This window comes from Leptonychotes weddellii, chromosome 4 (genome assembly GCF_054177405.1).
Source record: "Leptonychotes weddellii isolate Sample4059 chromosome 4, ASM5417740v2, whole genome shotgun sequence".
Classification (NCBI taxonomy): domain Eukaryota; kingdom Metazoa; phylum Chordata; class Mammalia; order Carnivora; family Phocidae; genus Leptonychotes; species Leptonychotes weddellii.
The window spans coordinates 45639388-45666004 of record NC_138372.1 but is presented as its reverse complement, the minus strand read 5'-3'; the positions used below and the strand labels follow the sequence as shown (position 1 = coordinate 45666004).

The 26617-nt window shown below is 41.1% G+C and overlaps 1 protein-coding gene across 13 annotated transcripts in view; it reads right to left on the bottom strand.

The window, feature by feature from the left end:
• Positions 1–26617, bottom strand: part of NFIA (nuclear factor I A) — a 368371-nt gene that overhangs the window by 106107 nt on the left and 235647 nt on the right. For 10 of the 13 annotated variants that reach the window (XM_081816984.1, XM_081816983.1, XM_081816985.1 and 7 more), the window contains 2 exons: positions 19427–19501; positions 2495–2612 (listed from right to left, as the gene is read on the bottom strand). In XM_081816984.1, coding sequence (XP_081673110.1) covers positions 2495–2612; positions 19427–19501 — 193 coding nt within the window. Of the gene's footprint in view, positions 1–2494; positions 2613–18284; positions 18484–19426; positions 19502–20367; positions 20499–26617 lie in introns of those variants that run through there. The other 3 variants (XM_081816991.1, XM_081816992.1, XM_081816994.1) reach the window with 3 other exon arrangements.

Genomic DNA, 26617 nt, shown 5'->3' with positions numbered 1-26617 from the left:
GAAACCTTACCTTATACCTACAAATCTGCAAAATGACTCTTTCCGGAGTGTTCATAGTACCCTGAACTGAAAACTTCCATTACTTGTCAGTCTCTACCATTAGACTGCAAAGGTCCTATTACTTGACTTTATATCCACAGGGCCTAGGACAATGTCCTTGTTAAGAAATGTTTGTTGACAATTTGGAGGAGTTACACACTGTCCTCTATGGGACTGACAGTCCAGATGGGGAGGCAGGATGTGTACAAATCTCAGAGATGGTAATAGTAATTCAAGGTAGCAAATACCAAGTATCCAGGAAAAATAGGGATAGTAGATATTCCTTTTGGGGGGCTTCATGTTCTGTCGTTCCTTACTGAAAGAGTAAGCCCCATTCCTAAGAGGATCCAATGTGAAAATATCATGTTTTTAAAGTTCCAGCACACCTGAATTTGAATGTAGACTCTGCCATTTACTAGGTCTGTGACCTTGGTCAAGTTACTTAACTTCTCTGGGCTCTGGGTTGATCTGCTGTTAAATGGCGACACTGTCTATATTGTAAAAGTATTGTGAAGATTAAATCATATCAGGTTTGTAAAGCATCTAATACAGTGTCTGCTAGGTGACCGATTAATATTGGCATGGCATGAACAAATATTGATTGGTTGATGAAATTTTCTATATGTAAATCTGGGGTATTCTTCTGGGCACATTTTCTAACCTGTACACAGATAATTCTGCTGAGTCTATATATTTAGAGAATAATTTTAAAAAAAAATCATCCTAGGAGAGCCTAATGAGTGTAAAACAAACATATTACCAAGTTATTAACTACTGCTGCTATTTATAATTAGCTCCTTATCAGGGTTAGTTATTTGCAGAATATGAGAATGACAGTAGCCTTTTAAATGACATTAAAAACCAGGTTTCCACTCAGAGAATCACAGCAAAAGGCAACAAAGCAGCTGGAGAAGTCAAAAGGACGGGGTGGGGGGTGGGGGGTGGGGGTGGGGGGTGGGGGGGGTGGGGGGAGACACGGACTGTTTGGGATGTCCATGGTACATGCGCAGCACACATATGAAAAACAAACAGCCCATCAACTTTTAAATTAACCACTGCCCACAAGTATTTGCAAAGCTCTTTCATGTTGACTGAGTACAGTTACACACAATGTCCCCTCCATCAGCAAACATTCAAAATCCTCAAAATGTATTAACACCCGAATGGGTTCACAATCTCATTCTTTCATTATAAATGTACTTTGGATTTCAGACTTTTTTTTTTCTGAGGATCTGATGCTACAGGGAACTAAGGAGAACCCTTAAACAACATGAAAGATGAGCATAGGATCTGGTGGTTATATTTAGGAAATAACTGCTTCTTTAACTGTCTTCAAGGTATTCGTCATGATGAAGCGGATTCTTTTTTTTCTTTTCTTTTCTTTCTCTCTTTCTTTTTTTCTTAAGTAATGCTGGTTAAAATATATAAAGTCAAGATAAGGAGTCGCCACCAAGGAAAATTTCTATAATCTGGCCATTGTTTTAAATCATAAAATTCCAGGGCTTGCTTGAAAGAAGAATATACCTTTGTGAAACGTTTTTCTGCCAAGTACACAAACATTAAAGATCGTTCTGCACCATTCTTTTCTTGGTTGTCACAGTCCAGTGCTAAAGCCAATTTGTAAAAGAATACTGTGGGTTTAATGCCTAATCCCTTTCCTTCTGGTACCGGTTATCTAGAGACAACAGGATCTTGCAAAATGCTTCATTTTGATTTGGGCTTTGTGACCTCAAGGGGATCCAGAACCCCAGAATCCTTATCTGGTTGTGCTCTTCCAGCTTTACTTTTTAAAGGTCTCCTGGGGCAAAAGAGTTTATGAGCCAGCCCCACCCTGCCGCAGTACTGCATTCAGTTTTGTGACCGCACACCTAGATATCAAATGGGTTTCATGACGCAGGGCAACTCCAATAGCCTGGATTTTGAGATCTGGGTGAGGGGAGGGGAAACGCGCTGGGACTGCGCTGTAATGTCTGCTGTAGGCACCGGGACCGGAACTGGTATCTCCAGTGTCAACGTTTTGCCAAACAAGCCAAAACACATGCCCTTCTCCCTAGTCAAGCGTTGTCCTTAATCTGCTGAGAACATGCTGTGTTTATCATCCATCCTTTCTCTATGCTTTTGCTCATGTCTTCACCCCACCCAGACACTATTCCTTTTCCTTCCCATCTTGCCAACTCTAAACCAACATTTACAGCTGAACACAAGTCAATCTTTTTGGAGAAAGCCTTCCTTAACTATTTTTGGCCTATGCCATACAATTTAGCTCATTGTTTTCTACTATATATATATTTCTGCAGCATGTGCATTTGCTTTCTCTTCCCAGTAAGACTGAAAGTCTGTTGGGGCTGAACAAACTTCTCTAGTATCTTCCACCAGTAGGCGCACAATCCAAGTGCCTCTAGGCTCAGAGTCAAAATCAAGGTGTGGAACTATGGAGAGCCACCAATCAAATTACCTGGTAGAGGATGTGCTGGGTAAAGACCTCCTCATTGCTCCCGGACTCATGCTGTAGTATGAAGAACTTTCCAAATCTGAGAGAGAAAAATTTGGGCCAGTTCCTGCAGCTATTGGTGCTAGAAAAAAAAATAGTTATGTTCCGTGAATAAAAGATCAATGAGAGCATATTTCAGTGTCACATGTAATACATTTTATTTCTGAATTTATACAGTAAGCTTATCCAAAATAACCAATAATGAACTCTGACCGCCAAAGAATGTTGACAACAAAAACTGTCTACGCTAGAAAGACTTTGTTTTATAATGTACCTTTTATCTTTTCTCTTTTTGTAATGGCAAACTGTCACCAAGGTTGCAACATTCCTGGAGGTTTTTAACAAAAAGACCTCCGCGTTTTGCTCTGAAACTTTTCTTGAATCACCAGCCAGAACATTCTCTGGGCTTTCCTAACTTTGATCCTGATCGCTTTCACTCACTGGCATTTTGGAATTCGTTCTGAACTGCAAATTCATCTTTCTGGGCTACCCATTCCCAATTTCCTGAGAAGAGAAATGTGTGATCTCTCTTTACTCTGAACCGCCTCGGTGTCTACACACACCTTCACTTTATTTGTGAGGCAGGGTCCTCAAACCACGGTTCCTGAGCCACAGTTCTTCTAAATAAAGTTTTACTGGAACATGGCCACGCCCACTTATTTACAGATGGTCTCTGCTTCCACACTGTGACGGCAGAGATTCACAGCCACACAGACACCGTATGGCTCACCGAGAAGATACTTATATAGGGGAATTTTCTGAGGTCTGACTTAAGAGATGGTTAAAGATAATTTTGATTGTATGTGATTTTCAGAGCTGACTATTGTGTGAGATGTCACTCCCTGTATTTATTTAAGCCTGGAACCTCCAGATACCTTGTTGACAGCAGTAGCTTCAAAGATATTTTTGAACAAATAAATAACACCTATCAATCTTACCTAAAAAACTCTGTGTAAAGTTAGTGGTGCAACTGTATGAGTGGAAATAACCTCTTTTAAAAGATTATGCAAAAGCAAGAGCAACAGATTCATATATTATTGTATTAAGGCACTGGTCTCAGAGTTAAGCCCATGTAAGTGGATATATAAATAAGTTAAATAGAGGCTAATATCCATAAGAAGAACGGATAATTAGAAATATCGCAAACCAGGGACTTTTCATTCTTTCAACAAGTGATCACTGCTATTGCCAAGAACTAGGCTGGGTGAGGAAGATGCTTAGATGGAAGACATGGTCTTTATCCTGAAACAGCTCTGGAGGGAAGGTTGGCAGGTTATTTTCAATACAGTGTGGTAAGTCCTTTGCTAGAGTTATTCCAAAATTGATACGGCCACAAAGAAGTGGGTATCTAACCCAGCTGGGGAATGAGAGGTTCCGGGAGTAAAAGGACCTCAGAAAATGTGACCCCTGGGAAGATGTTAAAAGGATAAGTTTGAATTGCCCAACTGAGAGGGATGGAGGCGTGCTAGGTAGGGGGGACGGCATTTATAAAAGTGAGAGAATATAAAATGAATACTGGATTTCTGATAACTCAGTGTGATGAAGTATACAGTACATGCAGAAAAGAGGGGAGGGTTAAGGTCAGATTACGAAGGGTCTTTAGGAACATGAATTTCTTTAAGGAACATGACTTTGAGTCCAGCAGATTCCCAAGTTTATTATAAACTATTGAAGTGCTTATCACACTGTACTAATTGGGGGCCACTGCCAGCATCTACTATAATCCCTGACACCAGGAGGCAGTCAGTAAGCACTGGTCAAATGTAATTGATTGCTAGGTCAAAGGAGAACCAGCAAAGCATGAGAATGTATCACCAAACTTGCCTTTATAACCTAGAAACATCATCCTGTCATGAAGGTAGGTATGGGGGACAGGGGGTGGCCGTTGAAGAATATAATCAGTAAAACCATAGAGGCCAGTGGAGTCATTTAAAGGTGGGGTAAGGTGGGGATGGGTTAAACTCAAGGGATGAAAAGGAGGAGCCCAGTGTAAGTGATTTAGGAGACAGACTCAGGAAAATGTGTTGATTTCTTGAGTGCAATAATAATGGAAAAGGGAGAGTATGGGATGATTCCTAAGATTACTGCTTGGGCAACTGGGTGAACTGCAGTACCATAATAAGACTCTGGAATAGAGGAAAGGTTGGAAGGGATACGTATTATCTAAACATTTAGTTGTTCAATTACCAGCAATGGCTAAACCTTAATCATAACTGTCATTATATAAAAACAGTCACTGCTAAGAAATGGAAAGCTCTGAAATTCACATACACTTTCTGAAATTCAAACCTCTCTCTTAATGACAGGCTGTAATGGAGGAAGGGCCTTTAGTTCAAAAACCAATGGTTGAGCTTGACAAAAAGTGTAAACAGAGTTCCAGTGAATGATTTTGCTAGTCATTCCCTAATTTGCTTTTTCGGCTAAATTTATTTGCATAGTTTCCCCTTTTATTCCATAATATTTTATAGATGAAATAGGGTGGGGGATGGGGAGGAGATTACTCCATATGTCACCCCTCATCCCTCTCAGCAGCCTGACGTATAACAGGTACGTATTAACGTTTGTGCCTTCCTGGATCTTAAAGATTCACACCTCTGATTAAAGAAGAGGGATGAGGCTGATCGGTGTGGAGGGTCTAGATTTTGATTTTCTAAGTTTTGGGATGAGGTTCGGGCCTCAGCCGAATGGCGCAGCTGCTTCATTCCCAAGCACCGGCAGAAGTGCGCGAGCCTCACTCCCACCCTCGGAAGGAAAGATAAAGCCAGACGTGAGTGAACAGCCTGGCTGGACTGAGAGGAGAAGTCTGGGGCCCTCTGCCCAGCTGCACCCACACCTCACATTCTATTGACTACATTGTACCATGGAAAAATGTCTTCTGCCTTGATTATCTTATTAAAATGTCAAAGGAGCCAGAAGAGGTGAAGAAAGGAAGATACAGTGTACATACAGTCTGCACACCTCTCAGAGAGATTAAAAAAATAACCAAGCCACAGAAATGTTCCTTCGCTTGTCTGTATATTTACTTCCTGTGAAGCACTTAGCACATTGGGTTTGTAACTAGCAAAACGCTTATCAGGTGGGCTGGCGGAATTGTGATACTTTCACAAAGTGTCTCCTGGAGTTATAGTGCATAACTTCAGGGCTTGACAAACTGCTTATGTGCGTCTTCAATTTTGTAACATCATTAAATTTCTGAAATGAGAATGGGTTTCACAACCTGGGTTAAATAATCCTAATAAAGTGCTGACCCAAACTCTGCATTCTTCCAAAAAGTCTTGTCAGGAAACACTCCCCAGTACTGTCTGTGTGTATGCATCGTATGAAGGTCAGCCGATCGGAATGGAATTGGAGTCAGTGATACTATGACAGTTAAAGAGAAAGCCTCATGCCTGTGGGGAGGGGTCACTGTTAAGTGTCCCCACAATGGGCCGGGTATTCTCAGGGCCTCTTGTCTGGAGAACAGGAAGAGCCTTAGAGAGGTATCTGAGGAAGGTGGGCTTTCAGCAGGTTTTCCCAAGTAACTATGGAGCATTTTATTTTTTATACCTAACTTCATCCTCAAAACAATCTCTTTAGGAAAGTCCCTCTCCTAAATGAGAAAAACTAATCAACCCCAAAATGAGGTTAACTGGCTTGCCATGGACTGCAGAAAGGCAAGAACGAGGGACGGCCAGGATTAAAAGTCAAGGGTATCTCACCCCAAAACCTGTTGCTTTTCTTACCCTGCCTGCTGTAAACAATATTTGCCTTAAACTTCAGATGATAAAAAGGTATACAGTGTCTCTGTCTCACAAGGTTTACTAGAGTGGAAGGATAAAATAATACTTGACTATCTAATTCAATGCTGAATGTGTTCAATCTCATAGGCGGAATGCAACGGATGTGTTAGAAAAGTTCAAAGGAATGAGAAATCATATTGGCTTGTGGGATGAGAAAAAATGTCTGATTCCAGGAGGAGTTGGGCTTACTGAAGCTAAGGCTTCAAGGATGGGAGGATTTAAAGAGGCAGAGAAAAAGAGGGAGGGTTTCTAGGCAAATGACAGAGTATGTACATACGTTTGGAGGCAGGAAGTACAGTTAGTGAACTGTGGGATCCGTGATGGTTTCTGAGTAGGGAAGTGATCATTGTTGAATCTGAGCAACATTAATATGGCAACAGCCTACAGAATGCACCAAAGGCGACTAAGGTGGGGAAATCAGTTGGTAGGTTGATGCAGGAGTTAAGAGGGAAGGGAGGCCTAAATCATGCTGTCTGGAAAGAAAACAGAATTTTCACAGTGGATATCGGTCACCTTCATAAACAGGTACAAAAGATCTGTGTCCAGTTGTGCACTATGAAAGGGCATACATGAGCAAACAGGTCATACTATCCCAACAAATATAAAATATCAATAAGATGTATATAACCCAAGGCACTTCTTAGCTAATAATGGTAGTACGTCCTTTTGGCAAACCAGGGAACTAAACGTTGTCAAGGGTTAAATGACTTGAACAACGTCTGCCCAGGATGTCATGCTGGCCTTCTGAAGCCAAAGACTAACAGCCTGCCTGATGTGTTACAGAGATTATGTAGCCACTGCCAATCAAAGGTGGGGATGTTAAGGAAGGATTGGACCAACCACAACACTTCCTGTCTGCTCCATATATTATGAAACCTGATTTTGTTCCACTTGTACTTGACCCTAGGTTCTATTGTTCTTAAATGATCTCACCCATGACATCTTCTCCCCCACTAGATTGAGTGCGTTTTGAGGACTGTAAAGATAGACATCCCAGGGCATAGAAAAAGTGCTGGTGTGGGCCTGGGCATGACCGTCTAGGGTTTCAGCCTTGCCAATAACCCCCTGTATAGCTGAAGTCATTTAAACTTTTGGACCTCAAAATTCCTGTAACAGTTGTGATAGAAATGCAAACTCACCACCAATGCCAAGGCCATCACCACCACAATAACATGGACCAATGTTTATTAAGCATCATTTATGGGCCAGATGCTGGCCTGAGCCCTCTAAACACATCATCTCATTTAATCCTCACCACACTACCAGGGAGGGATTGAGGTACCAAGAGGTGAAGTAACTCCCCGAGGCCACAAAGTCAGAGGGTCATACCAGGTAACCTTTAGTCCTCCAGATCTGACAACCTTTTGTGTATTCCTAAACAGCTCTGCAGAGTTTTATATGACAATCAATACAACACAACAGCTGATGATCAATAAATATGCTCTGAATTAACAAGAATCAATAATCACCCTCTCCGTTTGCCCTCCGCCCCCCAACTTTTGCAATACAAAGTGAAACTCAGAAACCTATAAATATGCATGAGCAGTGAGGACTGGTGCCTCACCTTTCTTAAGCAGGACTGCAGTGAGTCACACCTGAAGGTTTTGTGGATTTTGTTCCACGGAGGAGTTTTTCTCAAAGGATGAACTTTGGGGAATTGTCTCATTGGATATGATTTCTAAGCCATTTGTCCCCCCACTTCCTTCTTTCCTGTCATGAGTAGAAGGCAGTCTTTGTGTCATTTCTTAATAAATGGTTTGCTATTAAGGCATCATTATAGTAATGTGGGCTATTGGAAGAAAGGGGTTACTTTAGTAGCCAACCCTCTTAATGACCTGCTCTTCTGTACACATTAGTAGTTGGATAAGGTTGTGGTTATTGAACTTCTGCCATCCACCAGAGACAGTCTGCTTGGGCTTGTGTTGTTGGAAAGAGAGGGTGATGGAAAAAAAAAATTCCTTCCAAAATTTCAAGCGACTCTGCCTGGGAGATGACAGTGTACTGAGTTTACAACTTGTTCAACAGGAATCAGCGGGGAGCATTAACTGAATGACTAGTGTGGCCAGCCTACCGCTAATGGCACTTATTTTCTGAGAGGCTACATCCAGTGGAATTCAGCAAATATTCACGGAGCACTTTTCATGTGCCAGGTGCTGCTCCAGATGCTTGAGATCCACCAGTGGACAAGATATATAAGGTCCCCTGCCCTTGTGGGGCTTCCACTTCAGAGATTAATAATCACAGCTGTCCCTTCCTTGAATTTCCACAGCAACTAAGGAATATGGCCACATGGCCAATAGGTAACCTTCAAAAAAGATGCCTGGGACTTACTATACTACTTCACTTTCAATTTATAAAATAACTATGAAAAAATAACAGAGGTGTATTTCTCTCCAGATTATGTAATCTAATGCACTCACTGAGACTTTGGGAACTTGTACTTTCAGGCTTGGGGAGAAAAAAAAAAATCCAACAACAAGCACACAGTTCTAGGGGCCCAGCACAATTTAGTGTTGCTTTGCATTCTGGTGGCAAAGATCTCATAAGAAAGTCCATGTCACTGGCACAAAAGGAGTGAACATGGGAAAATACTTGGTCTTCTTTCTATCAAAGGCACAGTTGTAAAACGCACAATGCTATGAAAACTCAAGCAAATCTGGAATCATCGTTAAAGGGAATTAACTTGGAAAGTAATTTATGGCAAGAAAATTCAACTCCTTTGTTATCTTCCTTTTACTGTAATATGCTTCCTGAACACTGCCTATGAGAGAGGGCTTTTAGGAAGAAAAAAATAAGTACAGTAAAATTAACTCATTTTATCAATTTGTGCTGTTGGCCAGAGTTTCCTGACTGTGGCTACGAGGGGCTGTAAAACTGATGAATTTGCATGGAAAAAGAAACCAGTGTAAGTAATTTGTGTAAGAGGTAACACGGACATACACTGCTATAATTCAGACACCCTGCAGATAGCAGCCTGCTGCAGTGTGAGCAGTTATGGGTTAGAAAAATGACCACACTGCAGTCAGTCTGACTTGAATGGAAATCAATCATAAAGGTACTTTCTCTGCAGCTTCTACACCACAGTCTTCAGCAACTCCTTTGCCAAGCAGATTTCTGGTCTGTAAACCGCGTGCTGATCTCCTTTCTCTACCCTTCCTTTCTAAAAGGTCTGACCCAGTGCAGGCTAGGGGTATGGTTTTCCAAAATGGAACATAAAAGAAAGGCGCTGGACCAAGACGAGGATTTCCCTCTATGTGGAAATGAACTTCCCTGCTATTATGAGATTTAAGCAATGCTTTTTATGAAATGTAGTATTAGGTGCCAAAAGCCAGCACAATGTTTTAACCCCATCAACGGCATCTGCTAATGCAGACAAAGCACCGTTTTCACACATCCACATTTGTGGACACAAGTTAAGAAATATGTGGGTTTGTGGTGCCAGAAAGGGTAGGAGGAGGTGAACACAGAAATTGTTATTTCTGAAAAAATGTTTTCTTTTTATTAAAATAAGAATAGTTCACTGATACCCTCTTCCTCCCCACTCTGACTCTTGAAGATGGTTTACCTTTGATAATAATTGTGAATTCAGTTGGTGAAGTAAGTATATTCGGGCATTTTATTGACACGAAGAGAGCTCAGTCTTGGATCTCAAGAAACTTAGATCTCTACTCTATAAAGGAAGGAACAGTTTCTACTGATCTCTGTATTCTCAGCACACAATATGAGATGTTTCGTATATTACACATGCAACATTTGTTTACTGTTTGTGTTACATAACATTTACTGAATTGAGTTAAAATTACATGAGCTTGTTAATGAAAAACAGCTAAGAACTGCTATTTATTGATCATTTATTATGTGTCAGGCTGATGTGCTATGTGTTTTACCCAAATTATCTCATTTCATCCTTGCAGTATCCCCACAGAACCTGTATTTGTCTATTCTCCTTTACAAATGGGAAACTGAGCTGTAAGGTTAAGTAACATGTTCAAGATCACACCGGTAAGTGACAGCAAGGATTTGAACCTGAGTATCTCCAGATACCGGCCCAAAGAAACAGAGGTGAAACTCACATTTCCTTTCCTTCATCATCAGTTTCTACAGGGACGGAGTCAACAAGATTTATAGAGAAAAATAACTGTCACCTATCCATGACATGGGAAAACGTCTATCTGTCGTCTTCCTTCTTCCTTCTTTGTGTTTTCAGGTCTTTGGAGTTGGAGTGTCAGCTGTACTTCCCTGGATGGAGGGCCTGATACGTGGTCGAGCAGAGCCATCCGCAATGCTGACTGATCTCCTGCATTAGTGGCTTCTGCCTTGGGGACTGAGATTGATTTTCTGCATTTTAGAGTATCATCTCATCTTAGCTTTCGGTTGAGGTCAAATGTGGTACCTGTTTAGTACCTGATACAGCCTCAGCCATGGGATTAAGTCTTCCCCGACAGGGGATGGAGTTGATGGCCTGAGACGTCTTTTTACCACAGTGATCTATAAACCAGGAAGGGCTTCTAAGCAGAAGCCCCTTCACCAAGAGTGTACTGGGACTATCTGACCATTAGCTCTTAGGAGACCAAACGGTATCAGCAAAGCCTCATCCCAACAACCTACAAATCCAGCTGTCTGGATTTGTCCTAATAAGTCTCAGTATTTTCACTAAGAACTGTCTATTTTTTTTTCCTTCTCCATTCACTGAAAGATCCTGGGTGTTAATATATACTCCTATCAATCACATACTGCATTGACTCAGTTTCTGTATTGCACTTAACGGGTGGCTTTGCTGAGTGTGGACTACCCTGATCTCATCCTGGAAGGGCCTACCGTGTCACCAATAGCAGTCTTCCTGATCAGCAAGAGTTAGCTAGGATGATATATACCAGCCAAAATCTCAATAATATTTGTGGTCTTATTGTGGGAGTAATACTGAATTTCTGTCAGGCTTCTGGAAATCCCAAAAATACCTTTTAGTTTTCTAATGTTATCCATTGGATAGGAATATCTGCTCTGAAAAAAACTGAGGTTTATGAGTACATAAATAAAAGTTTACTAAAAATCACATTGCTGGTAATGACCTCTGGCATGCCCCTGCTACTCACAGGGAATTTTTATGTCCGTAATAAAAAAGAAAGCAAAATCTAAATACTATAAAACTAAGTACTACTTTAAAGAACTCTGATAAAAATAATCAAGGTGTGGCTAGCCACTTAAAAAGTTGTTAATATGTCAGTGTTAGATTGAGAATTTTTAAAACATCTTGCTATCCATTAGATACTCTGGAAGAGAAATTTCCAGAATAACGCAGACATATAGGCTTTGGCTGAAAAGTTGAGGAGTGAGAATTTTCTGGTTTCTTAAAGCAGATGAATTAGGTCTAGTATTGGCATACTCTTATTCCAACAGAATTATTAACTTTGAAGGGGTCACGAGAATGGTCCTTCTAATAAATTGACTTTTAGAACTCGAATCTCAAATCAGTCCTTCTTAATTTATACATGCACAGAGAGTACATACAGACACATACATATTCTTTTTTTTTAAATTTTTTTTTTAAGATTTTATTTATTTATTTGAGAGAGAGAATGAGATAGAGCAAGCATGAGAGGGGGGAGGGTTAGAGGGAGAAGCAGACTCCCCGCTGAGCAGGGAGCCCGATGCGGGACTCGATCCCAGGACTCCAGGATCATGACCTGAGCCGAAGGCAGTTGCTTAACCAACTGAGCCACCCAGGCGCCCTACAAACATATTCTTAATAAATTTGCTGATAGTGTGGCCACCTCAAGGATCAGCTCTGAACACAGAGTAAAGACCAGGGACAGAGGCTTTGTTCAATGATGAGCATGGTGGTTACCATGTGGAGCATTTACTATATGCTAGACACGCGCCATTCTCTCACTTAATCCTCAAAACACTCCTGACAGCTATTACTATTTCCAGCATTCTGATGCAGGCCCAGCACACAGTTGGTATTTAATAAATATTTGTTGATTGAATAAATGGATTGTTACCTATGAGAAGAACATAGCTGGGAGGGGTTCAGTATTACCCAAAATCGTACGTTGGAAAGTGGCAGAGCCGGATCCCCAATTCTATATCCTGGACTATGATACCATCTTAAATATGGATTTTATAGAATGTATTACCCTTAGGAAACATAACCCACGAATTAGCTAGAAAAGATTAGAAATAGATGAATATATGAATAGAGATCATGATAACAAATTAGTATGGACATCAAGGTGTTATGTGTTTTGCTTCTCTTTGAGTCCAATCTTTAAAATAAGAATGCTTATAGCCCGGTCAATTTAGCAAGAGCTTCAGCTAAGAACAGAAAACAAAAGCCCTCCCCCCCTGCCTCACCCCACCCGACCCCAGAAGCTGCCATGAGAACTCTCTCTACCAACCCTCACTAGGAAGGTTGTAGAAAATGAGTGTAATAGAAAAAACGGGACTTTCAAGCATCGAGTTGACCAATGGATCTGCTGATGTCATAAGCCTCTTGTCACCAGAGTTTTCATTTCAGTTGCCATGCTGGTCATAAAGCCACTGCCAGGGCCCATGCTGAACACAGGGCACACCGTACGTTGCAATTTGTAAGTAAGGATGGGGACACCTCTCACTTTATGTGGTTCCTTCTCTATGGGGTGAGGAGAACAGAATGGGGAAAATCACATGTGGCCACCCATACTGTAAGCTGGGATTCAGAAGAAAGAGTAGTTTGGTGAAAATTTCTATTACCACCAGCCCATTCCATTTGCCACTGGCTTTCCCGTCCAAATCGTCACCCCAAATATGTCAAGAAAAAAAACTGTGCAACAAAACATCCTTCTGAACTAATTCAACTTCAGGGTTTATTTTGAAAATTTATTGAATTATAGCAGAGGAGACCCACTCAATTAAGCCAGCCAGACTGATATTTTTCTTCCTAAGAGTATGGCAATATTTATTATTTTATCTCCCTATGAGGGGCTGATTAAAACTAGGAAACATTTGCGGTATCACGATATATTCAGAATAAGGTGGCTTAGGCAGGCAAAATGGAACAAAATTATAGGGCCAATCAGTACTTTCTAGTCCATAACTTAACAGATTTTCTTTAAAAACTGCAATTTAAAGATAGGCATTATGATTTTTTTGAAGGGCCTCCCACTCTTTTGTCTGCGGCACACCATACCCTCAAGCTGGAAGAGGTGCCATTGACTTCTACAGACAGAAAATGTGTGATGTTCATTTTAAAATTACTAGTAGAGCCTGCTATTGACCATCTAATTATGCCGAGTTCCATTTATAAACATAGCTAACCACTAAGTTTATGGAGACTTTTTGTGCTGCTTTAATAGGATATTGATCGAGAGCATAGTTTGAGTGGACTGCCATTGAATTGTGTAATGGCAAACAAAAGGCAAGGTCACGGCCACTGTTCATGCGAGGGCTGCAGTCTATTTTTTATTATAATTTTTTTGTTTCTTCCTTTAATGCTCAAGCCCAAATGGCTTCTTTCAAAAGAAGGGCCTGCCTAAGAACATTAATTTTACAATTAATTTCCACGCAATGACCACAACTCTCATGTTACTTCGCAGAGGAGCAGGAACAGGCCACTTGCTCAGAAAGGAAAGTTTCAGATCTCCTCTCTTTTAACCAAGATCTAAAATTCCTGCAACTATTTTCAATGGCACCCCAACGGACTGGATATCGGGCAGCCCTCATCCTGTACCTAAACTTCCTCGCGAGTCTGTCTTTGCGAGAACATTTGTAATTTCCAAGTTTGGGCTTGTTCCTATCAAAGAGCTTCATTTTCCTGTTGTACCTTGGAGCCGGGGTAAGTCTGTTGTCCTGGCTCCAGCGTGTCAGGTTAGAATACCGCCAGTTGTTCCTATTATATTTGCTGGCCAGAGAACCCAAGCGCACGGATACGGGCGCTCAAAGTTCCACAAAGGGCCTCGAGACTTCAAAAAGAAGTTGAAAGATGAACTGCAATTCGGATCCTAATGATGATTCCGGTGTGAAAATATAGAAAGAGTGCACATGTCTAAGGCAGAAAACAGCTACTAGGGTGCCACCTCATGCCAGGCTGAGGCAGACGCCTGGCTCTACTCCGCCCCCCCCCGCCAATGACAAACAACTCGGGAATCCTGTAGCCGCCCAGCAGCCCGGCTTTGTGGCAGAGCCAGGACAGTTCAGCTGCTGGATTTACTAGATTCTGCAGCAGGGCAACGGGAACCAAAAATTCAGTCTGGGTAACTGAGAGTGGTTTTTACACCCAAAGACGCTAAGGCTGGCCACAGTGTACTGGGAACCCTGGCTTTTCAGAATTCCAGGGCCATGAAGTCATCCCTAGCCACGAAGTTTACTTAACCCTTGCAGCCCGCTCGGGTGTACAAACCACTGCTAGAAAATTAGAACCCGCCAGGCCAGAGTCACAATGGCCCGTGTGTGTATTTGCGGTTTTCCTCTTTCCCAGTGAAGTATTTAAGGTTTCAGAGTCACCCCACCAACTTCAAGTAAAACAGTCAGCACTTTAGAAGGAAATGGGCAGAAGTAGTGGATTTTTCGGGAGGATTTTTCTGGGTTCATCCCAGGAAGGATATTTGGCAGCCTCAAAGCACACACTTTGAGGAAAACACTGGTGCAAAATAAACAGGAGTGGGTACTGACGGAGACGACCATCGAAGCGGGGTCACTTAGCAGCCGGTCGAGGGGGCTCTCTCTTTGTGGCGGCTTCATGGGAAAGAGACCCATCTGAAAATGCTTCTTGGAGGCTTTGTTTGAAAGTGCAGCATCATGTAAGAACCCTTCCAACAGATGGTTCCTGTCTTTTTCCTCACAGTATCATGCTAACACAACTTTAGTGATTCTGAACCACATTGTTAGCACTCGGAAACCCCCTCCTCGGGAGCAGAGAAGACCTCTCTTTCCCTCTGGCACCGTGTCTAGTGGTCTGTATTCCCCCTTCCCGACCCTCTCCTGGAACAAAGTAATAAATAAAGACAACGACTTTCAGATGGCCCCGTCACAGGGTAGGAAAGGTAGGAGGAGCGCCAACAGACCTCTACTCTTAGGCTGCAGGACTTTGTTTGTGGCGAAGAGAGACAGACCTCTCCTTTCTTGCCTTTCGTGGACTCTAGATAATGCAAAAAATGAAAAGGTAGGTAGGCAGGAGGCCAGGGTGAGAGGGAAATTAGTGAGACTGCAGCAGGAGCCCCTGATTCTAACAGCTCCATGCATCTGATCAGTATAATTTAATGACGAGCAACCTTGCCGCCTGACCCTCACCTCTGAACGTGTGAAGCTAAGCCAGCAGCTTTCTCTGGAGTTTCTATTCCATTGCCACCTGTAGTAACACGATTATACACAACAAACTTAGCACATAGTGATTTCAGTGAATCCTCATGAGGAAATGCTGAAATCGCACCTCCCTCCTCTATTAAATTTAAAAAGAGGAAAGCAAAAAACAGAAACTAACTGGAAACCCGAGGACAGTAAATATTTATATTAGCAAATTTTCAAATTGCATGCTAAAGATTCAGGAAGAGGGAAAATGCTCAAACTACGGCCACCATTAGTTTGACATTTCCAGGCCATACATGTGCTCCTAAGTGTGACTGGGGGAACTGGGTGGGGCTGAGATAAATAAGAGGGGGTTAAGAAGAAATGTGCAACAGGGTGGAAGAAATTCAAAGACACCGAGGCCATTAAAAACATCCAGATAAAGGCCGAACTCTTCATAGAATGAGTAATAATTCAGGGGAGTGGGCAGATGACTGGCTGCAGTGCAGGTGATTTTTCAGGAAGTGAGACTGTTCTGTAAGGCACTGCAATAATGGATACATTTGTCAACATACAGAACCTACAAGGCAAAGGATGAACCCTAATGTAAACTTCTTGTAACAAATGTACCACATTAACAAAAGAGGTTAATAAATAGAGGAAACTGTATTGGGGGGAGCGTAACAGTAAAATCCTGTACTTTTTGTTAGCCTAAAACTGAGAACCTAAAATTGCTCTTAAAAAAATAAAGCCTATTCATTAAAAAAAATCATAACTGAAGACAAATCCAGGGGGGAAAACATTTAATTAAGTATTTTAGTTGTTTTTGTTTGTATGAAAATAGCTTTAACCTTTTTTTAATGCACAGATTAATAATCTAAAAGTTTATCAACTCTAACAAGAAATGATTTTTAATTAAAGCACATAATCTTTGGATTCTGTTCAGCTCTGTAATGCAGTTATAGGAGAGGTCATGACAAAAATGTCTGCAGTCAGCTAGCTGAGCACAGCAAAGTAACAAGAGCAAGTTTCTTAACCTCTTTGAGCATCACAGTCTCCTTCATCTATAAAAAGGGAAAATAACAGCAACCGTGGAAGGACTGAATGAGATTATGTTTACAAAGTGCCTAGCACAGTGCCTGATACATAGTATATGCTTGATAAATGCTAGCTACTGTCATTTTTCATATTAGTATTGTGCTCCTAACAGAGCTAACATTATGCATTTAATCAACTTATGTGCCAGTTAGCTTATTTCTACTTCAAGGTTGCAGAATGCACCCCCCAGCCCCACTCATTTGTAAAAAGTGTCCACTGCACCTCTAACATGGACATAGAGCTCTTCCAACTCTATGGGGCAGGGCTGCAAGAAATGGTTAAGGATTTTGACTCCTCCTGCGGCTTGAGTGTTCAGTCTTTCGGAAAGGTGTGTGGGTGAGGAGACCTGAGCTGGGGGCTGGATCCTTACCCCAGCAGCCGAGGTTCTCTTGTGACATGTACCCCGACAAACCTGGATTAAAGATCTGCAAGAGGGAGGGGGGCTCTGGCCAGCAGTTTGGCTTGAAGCCATGATTTAGCTGACACAGCCCAGTCCCACTCTTGCCAAACAGTTTTAGTCAGCACGAGGCCATGTGTGAGTGAGTCCTACAGCGATTACACAGCAGTGTGCAGAATCGAAAAGCATTCAAGAGCCGAAGGACGCTCACGATGCCAGACATCAGCAACATAACCCCCGAAATGGGGACAGGAAACAAAACCAGGTCCCTCTGCAAATTCAATCTGTGGTCTGCCCATACCCTCTGGCAGTCTTGAAGGCAGGTTTAGAATTCGCTTGGCAACCATGCTATGTAGACTGAATGGAGGTCTAATCTAGCTTGGAACTGATAGGCCTTGGGATATAAGGTCTTAAAGGGACATACGGAAAGTGGAAGAGGGACATGATTCTGGGGATAGTCCTGAGCAGCATGGGCCTTCTCTACAACACCCAGGCCTTGGGACACCGACGGTAATAAAGACAAAATATAAGCATTACAGCAGCCAGGGTAGAATAAAACGGTCTGGTGCTCCAATGTTAGAGCTAAAAGGACTTTCTTTTCACTCTTGAAGGCTATGTTTAGTAAGGGCTCAAGGACGTATTTCCCTGTAATGCCATTATGACATATATATGTGTGTATATATATAATCTATATCATATTACTACTATTAAAATGACAAGAAAAATGTGGGATAGCGATCCTTTTTAAAAGTCTTACAAAGTGAAAAACATTTTTTTTAAATCTATAAATACATTATTTGACCATGGTAAATGACTGGCTAGTTAGCTGTGCAAGGGCAGGCAGCATATATCCTGGGGATAGAACAAGGTCATCTCGTCTCTTCTTCACTGGTTGGTACTTTAAGCACATTTGATAACATGGCAGCAACTTCTCCATTCCAACTCACACCCTCCTGCTCCTAATGCCTCATCCCTTATGGTTCCGCCTCCCTAACACTAGAACACCCCAGCATCAACCAAGGGTCCCGGCTCCCAGAATTCCCACACTCATAGTTACTTCCCCCTACTTTCCCTGTCTCGTCACACATTGTACATTTCTTCAAGTCCCCTTGGGTCCATGTAAGAGGACACTTTCTAGCATTACACAGACTTAGCTTTAACTATTTACCCACTGTTTGACTTTGGGTAAATGACTTAAATAGACCCACACTTTAGCTCATTTGTAAAAAATTAGAGTAATTACTTATCTGACAAGTTTATTGCAAAGATAATTTATGCAACACACATGAAAACATAGCATAGCGTCTGGCAGATAGTGAATGCTCAACAGTCATTAGATTTTTTCGTCTAGCCCTCAGACTCCAGATCCTCTGCTTCCATCTTATATCCCACTTTCTGGATTCTTAATAGTCTTCCAGCTTTAAGAAATAAGAATAGACAGAATCTGAGCCTGTGAGATAGGGATGGCTTGGCTTGCTTGACCCAACATCTTGTCAGAGATGGACTGGTATACTCAGTCAATCTTGCAATACTGTAATGCAGTGAATGGGGGGTATGAACTTGAAATGAAAGTATTTATTTTTACTCCACCTCATTCCACAAAGGATTTGATGCAGCTTGATACCAATGTTAACAATGTAGTCTTTTGAAGTAGGAGGAGAATAAAAAGTAAAATTTTAATATTTTCTACTTATATTTTCCTCTTGTTGTTGGCACCCACAACACTATACTCATTGCACGTATGCATTTAAATAAATAAAAAAAAAAGATGTTTTTGAGGGAAGGCAAGAGTAAAAGTGTGTGTGTGTGTGTGACAGAGAGAAACAGAGAGACTGAGGGAGAGGAGGGGAGAATCCTATACCTTCTCCTTGGACTGTCTGGATTATGTCATAGCAAAAATACAATCAATGACCCCTTTGATCAATGCAACAGGGTGGTGACAGGTACTCTTAATTCATTGTTGTTGGTGATTATTGACAAGCCGGTAATGATCATGCCATACTGTGTCACTCAGGCTGAGGGCATTAGCATTCTTTAAAGGTCACAAACAAATTCTTTTAAAATGCAGAATTTCTTAGAAACCAGGGAAGCCTCAGAAATTTTTTCAACCAGGTTCACACTATAAAGTAGGGAATATGTGAGACAGTCAAGATTTCAGTTCTTTCCCTGTGTCTCACATTAAAATGATATTTAATTTTTTCTGATTTAAATTCTTGGCTGTCAAATAAACTGCGTGGCGAAATTCTTCCAATGGGTAAATGGAAAAGGGATTCTGAAAGCTATTTATGTCTCTTGGAGGCTGAGGCAGACAGCACAAACCCAAGGCAAATCTGTACCAAATCAAAGCAAAATTATACTTACTCTGTGACACTCTTACAAGCTCAGTCACACTAAAAACACCTGATGTGACAAAACTGTCTTGGAAGCCCAAATGTCCTGGGGAAACAAAAACAAAAAAGAAACAGCGTCATAAACAGAAGACATCTGACAACAGAATTCTAAATATTAGTTTCATTGTGATTAAAAAGGGCAATGTCTAATTTCCTACTCTGCTCTATTAGAGTTGACGTGGGCGGGGACAGTCATTTCGTTACATAGCTGGTTTTCTGGTTTGAATCTGGGGGCTATGGAAAGCTCTGACACAACTGGGTGATTTCTGAAATGGTTTTTAAAAAAAAAAAAAAAAACTCAACAGGAAATCTGAAACAAAAGAAGATTTAAAATAAATGGTTACCTTGGCTGACCTCCGAGACCTTAACAGCTGGGCTGAAAACAGCCTACCTAGGAATCAGCCAGGGCACCTAAATTCCAGAACAGTTTTTCAACATTATTCTCTAAAGAAACATCTGATCAGGATTAGCTATCCACCCATTCAGATCAAACAAGATTTAAAGATGTTCTCTTCATTTTTAGAGGCACCACAGGGTGAAATCTTGAAAAAGCCAAACCAGTAAAGGCAAGCCTCAACCCTCGAAACATGAAAACAAATTCTTTTGAGCACAAATAAAAATTTAGATTTGTTTTGAGAACAAGAGGGTTTTTTGTGAGTGGGTGGGTTGAGTCTTTTCTCTCTCTTTTTTTTTTTTCTTTGAGAAAAGACAATAAACCAATGGTTCGACACGACAATCTTTGAATTTTGCATCTGCTTTATTTTTGCTGGATATAATTAATTCCTTTAAGATATCTGCTATTACAATCTCTTATCATTTGCTTGTTTATTTTTATGGTACATTCAGGAACATAAAACTTATAAATAGCAAGGAATACATAATTTAGGATATGTTGTTTCCTTCTCTGCTTCTCAAGTTTTCTGATTCTGAGTCTCAGATATATAAAATCTAGTTGAGATGTGTCTTTAGGGTTAGCATAATCACCTCCTTTAAAATCAGGGCCAAAGGAGAAGCTCGCCGAAGGGATTTTTAAAATAACTGTCCTTTGAAATAAGAAACATACTTTTAAGAAATGCAACATAAGAAAACAGGTCAATATGAATATATAACAAACAGCCCGCAAGTGAGATTTATGTTATTGACAAAAAATAGATTTTGCCCACTACCAAGGGGAGGCAAATTTACCTATGGTATAGTTTACCCACCAATAGATTCATTAAATGTCACGCATACAAACACATGCAACAAATCACTATGTTTTGGAGAATTATAAAGGTACCGACAAATTATTCTTTTTCTGGTTGCATTAGAATTAAGAAAGATTTTTTTGTTGAATTTAAAATATTTTTTCAGTTAATTTTTATATCAAACACAATCTGTGATATTTTAGATAAAACAGCTCTAATTTCTAGAACATGCAGTAACTATAAATTGCTTTTTAAAAAAGATTTTATTTATTTGTCAGAGAGAGAGAGTGAAAGAGCGCACAAGCGGGGGTGGGGGGCAGCAGGCAGAGGGAGAAGCAGGCTCCCCACTGAGCAAGGAGCTGGATGCAGAACTCGATCCCAGGACCCTGGGATCATGACCTGAGCCAAAGGCAGACGCTTAACCGACTGAGTCACCCAGGTGCCCCTATAAATTGCTTTTTAAAAGTAAAATGGCAAACTTTCATTTGAAGATGTGCTTAAGAAATTTCACCTCTTGAACAACCCCCACCCAGGTCTTTGGTTGACTTTAATTTGGTAAGCGCCTGAGGTGTTGTCTCTTGGATAAAGAGAGCTGAGAAATAAAAATAAGCAAATAAATAAAAATTCTCTAAAGTGGTCTCGGCAAAACGGACTATAACATCTCTTCCTATTGTGACGTTGACATCACATTAATCCCACAGACTCTAACAAATGAAATCCAACCACAACATACATGAAATTTGACTTAAACACATCTAGCGAGAGGAAACGCAGGGTTGAATGGGAAACTTGGGGTTGATGTCCCGCTCTTGTTCATCGCCGTCTGTGGCTCTTGCTTGCGGGCTGATACTTGCTTCAGTTCCAACCTTTGAAATTCCTTACTTTAAGGACAACTTCACAAGAATTTCTGTACAGAGTGAATGTGAACACATGCACTTCACTCGCGCCCCCAAAAAAGCAAGCACTGTATCTTGAAAACTAAGTTTAGTGTGGCGCAAGGACTCAGGAGGGGGAAACACCTGCGAGCATTCATTCCAATATCACCTCTGGATTGCCTCTTCTCTTCTCTCCACCTCTTAGATGTGGTTTCTCCCGGGTTTGCACTCCATAGCACAAATTTCCTAGTTACTTCCTCTGCTTCCACGATATCAGTTACCAGTCTTGACTCTGATATTTATGAAAACTAGAATAACGTTTGTTTCATTCACCACTGTATTTAATGCCTGGGACAAAGCAGTTAGTAAGAGAATACTTGTTGAATGAGTGGATGGATGACTCTATAGGCCAATGACTCTCAAATCTCTGTCTTTTGCCAAGAGCTCTCTCAAAATGTTTATTGGATATTTCTACCCAGATAGCCATGGGTATCCTCAGACTCAACATGTCCAGTGCCAATGTGTCCAATGTTCTTCTCCTCCCCAAGCCTGTTCTGATGCTTTGGAATTCCCTACTTCAGAGAACCATCCACCACCATCTTGTTTTCTATGTTTTGGTGCCATCCCTAACTCCTGCTTCTTACAAAAACCCACATCCAACTAATCCTCACTGATTCCATTTTTTACTATTAACTCCAAGTTCATCTCCATTCCCCCTCCCCTGCCTTCCCTCCCCAAGTCTGTGGCTCAGGCTTTTCCCAATTCTTACCAGTCTGATGGGGCAGCCTCCTAACTATGTTCTCTATTGTCAGTCCTGGCTTCTCCATAGTCTACTGTCTACTCTACAGCCAGAGCTGTCTCACTAACAAGCAAATCTGAAGGCTCATTCATTTATTCAACAAATATTTATTGAGCACCTACCATGAGCCAGGCATTGTGCTAGGGGTTCAAGATACAGCTCCCACATTCAGGGAATTTACAGTCTAGGATTAGAGATAGCTGAACACATAAATTATTTTAAAAATTATAAACGGTATAAATGAAATGAAGAAAATAACTAGGAAACACTTTAGAAAGGGTGGTTAGTGAAGGTCTCTCTCAAGAGCTGACATCTGAGAGACACTAAGGAGAGAACCAGGAGAAGAAGGGGAAAGAGCTCTTTTACGCAGTGGGATTAGCATGTGCAACGGCCCTGGGGTAGGAAAGAATGAGATGCTGGAGAATCTGAGATAAATCCAATGTGTTCAGAACTCACTGCCCTGTCAGAAATCTTGTAAGAGCCCCACAGAGAGCACGGGGAATAGCACAAATTCTATCACATGGCAAACAACCTTGACAGCCTCTATTTTCCTCTCTATGCTCATTTTTTAAAAAAAGATTGTATTTACTTATTTGTCAGAGATAGAGAGAGAGCACAAACAGGGGGAGTGGCAGGCAGAGGGGGAAGCAGGCAGAGGGAGAAGCAGGCTCCCTGATGAGCCAGGAGCCCAAGGCAAACCTCGATCCCAGGACCCTGAGATCATGACCCGAGCTGAAGGCAGACACCCAACCGACTGAGCCACCCAGGTGTTCCCACTCATTTGTTTTAAAAAAAATCTCTTCTCTCTCTCTTCTGGTCCTACCCCATGGGCCTAAGGGAATACTTGCTTCACCATGGTCCTGGTTCACTCCTCTCCCCACACTGTTCCCTCTTCCTGGAAGGTCTCTGTCCTTCCGGCACTTTGCTTGGCCAACCTCCTACTTGTCCTTTAGGACTCAGCTTTGTTGTCATTCTATCAAAAGCCTGGTTCCTGGTTACCTGCGCCACTGGCAAAGACTCCTTTTCTCTTTTCTCAGTACTGACCAGGTGTACGGGGTATACCTCTAATCTAGGACCCAGCACACTGAACTGTAATTTTGTCTTTTTCTCATATTAGACTGTGGGCCCTTTGAGAAAGAACGTCTTCTGTGCCTCCAGGTCCTAACACAGTGCCTGGTATAGAGTAAGCACTCCAGGGGTGTCTCTGAGGGAACACAACCCAATTTGGGCCTAAGGATGTTTATTTTCCTTTTTATAGAAATGTTGACAGAACTTTATTTTTGTCTCTTTCTCTCTCTCTCATCTCTAGCAATGTAGTTTGAACTAAAATGGAGCCAATGTACATCTGAAAACTATTAAAGTGAACAATCCAAATAGTCCCTCCAGACTAAACAGGAGAAGGGCTGAAGAGCCAATCCATTTAGGATGGAGCTTCCAATCAAGAAGGTGACATCCGGTTCTCTGATGAGAAATGCCTGCGGGGTTGTCCTATTGTTGTGATTGTGGTTCCTATGTTGGGGGACTGAGTTAAAACAGAATTAAAGGGCAGCATGATTTAGTGGACCTAAGGGGCCAAAAAAAAAAAAAGAGTCTAGTCCCAAGCTTAAAGTAGGATCTTGTGTGATCCTGAGAAAGTCGCTGCAAAAAATCACGATTGGATCCTCCTTGTCCTCTGGGCAACCTGCTCCCTCAGGCTGATTTTAGTAGAATGCGTGTAATTTAGAGGGTGGACTATAGGTGACTGTACAATAATCAGAAAAATTAAAATAAAAAGTAGATGATTTCACAAGTCCTGATGTGACCATCTCATCTGTAATGTGTCCCTGGGAAAAGGTACATGTAAACACTCCATGTAACTTTAAGGGATTATGAAACTGGTTTTGCTCCTTCACCAATTATTTGGAAACCCACGGGTGAACTCTAGAGGAAGAAAGCAATGAGAAATGAAACTTAAGAAATGATGGAAAAAGTGACACGTCTAATGTAATTACTAAGCAAACTTGAGCAGATTAATATTTCATTCTCGCTAACACAGACCAAATCATAAAAATGACTTTCAGGGAAATAACACTAATCTGGGTGTTCTACTTTATTGCAAGATGAGAGAAAAATGGAAAAGAAAATAAAAAGGTCAATTTCAGTAATTCTGAACTTCGATGTTCACACTAAAAGATCCTCAGTTGGAAAGCTGATTAAACATCCCTGAAAGGTCCCAAGATTTACATTTTGAATAGAGTCTCTCAGAAATGAGTGCATTCTGAACTACTGTTCAGGAGCAACTGTATTGTAGCTCGAAAGGAGGAGCAGATCCTTTCTCATTTCATATAAAATGGCTAAAAAAGTTCATTCATTGAAATCATGTTCAATGAATTCCCAATTAGGGTACAGATTTCAATACCTTGGAGTCCGTCGTACTCACAGTGGGGAGATGAGGCTTTCTAAGAGAGGCAGAAATATAAAAAGCCAAATTCTTTTATGCGTGGTTAGGAAAAGCAGTTCTCTTTACCTCAATGATATCAGCAGTTACTATGGAAAATGCCATTATATGGGAACCAAATCTCATCTCATGAAGGGACTGAACATCTATCTACCTTAACAAGCAGGGAAGGAAAAAAAGTTCGATTTGTAGAGAGACAGGTAACCTTGCAGAACTGCTCAGAGGTGGAGGGGGAGTAACAGCTTGGGACAAACCATCCAGAGGGTTGGTCTTGAGAGGAAGTTTGAGTGTCCATGAGGCAGAGAATGTATTCGAGGAGGTACATTGACACACTAGATGGTATTTCTGTTTGTCCTGTTGGGATAGCAAAGGGCTCTCAGCTCTAAATGATCAAATCTCATCTGGCTCATCAGGATGCAGACAAACTGCAACACACAGGTCATTTCATCAAAAAGAATGCATCTCTATTCTATTCTCGCCTTGGTAAATAAGGTTCCATCACCAGGAAAAGACAAGCCAATGACCAGGCCTTTCCATGCCTGTGTTTGGGCTACTCAAAAGGAGAAGGGGCCCCTTGTTCTCATGCACTTATATTCTGTAAGTATTGGAGCCTGCTTGTGATGTGCAGGCTCTGTGCTAAGTCCTGAGGACACTGCTCTCACAGAATTTACACACTCATCCTTCTAAAGAAAAGTCTACCTTAACCACACTGCTCCTCCCTGGAATTTTAATTTCTCCTTGTGCAAACACCCCCATTGGTGTACGCGCCACCTGAGGAAAGGGAATGTGGCTCCTTCATTTTTCCCTTTCCCCACAGTCAATATATTTTAGGTGTGCTCAGTCAATACCGTTGAGTAGAACTTCTGCTCTACTTGTCTACGTCTTTCTACCTTATGTGGGAGTTCTTTGTTTATCTATCTTAGCTCTGCCCCCTACAACAAACCCAGCAAGGGCATGGTTGGATCTCATGATTTTACACTGTCCACAGCGCCCAGCACAATCACTTGGTCTAGGTGTGTAATAAATATTTATTAGTGATCCATTTGAGTGACTTGAGATACCCAGATTTAGTAGCCCTCTAAAGCACAAGGTAAATTATTATTAGCTTACCTCCAGGGATGCCTTACTTCTGTGCTCTTAATTTGGAATATCTTAGAAAACAGGTTTTTAAAAGATGGGGTGGTCCATTAAGCCCACATTCTAAAATTTTCGTCCCATTTTTGATGACTATACATTGAGTATTTATTTTGTCATTCATTGATAATATTATTTATTTTTAGAATAATTCCTAATATTACAACAAATGCCAAAAATTCGGACAGCTACTAAAAAGAATGTAGTAGCAATAAAAATAACATAGACATTCTGTTCGTGTGATTAATCTTTACAATGGCGGAGTTTCATTCGGTAGCCTGCTTACGGTAAACATCAAAAGACTGACATACCTTGCTGGCTAAATATTTCTATATCTAGAAAGTTGTGTCTGAGAATTTGTAAAACAAAGAAGTGGTATTTGTCAGCTAATAATACGAAAGAGGTGTTTTGAGATTCTCAAATGAAAAGGGTTTTATAAATGCATTTGTACTATGGTTACCATGATCCTGGTTTATCACAACACATCAAGGAATGGTCTCTAGTATGGGAATAATGTAGTCTTAGCTGAAAAGGAGGATGAGTCAGGAAGCGATTTTAGAAGATGTGTCATGGGACTTATGTACTATATTGATTCCTTTCTTTGTTGCCCCAAATTTCCCTGCCTTGCTCAGGTATTTATTATTCCATACAGGTACCTAATCTGTGTTTTTAGTTTGTTTGTTCTGCCATATCCATAAAGTCAATATTTGGTTTACTGCTTTCATTCATC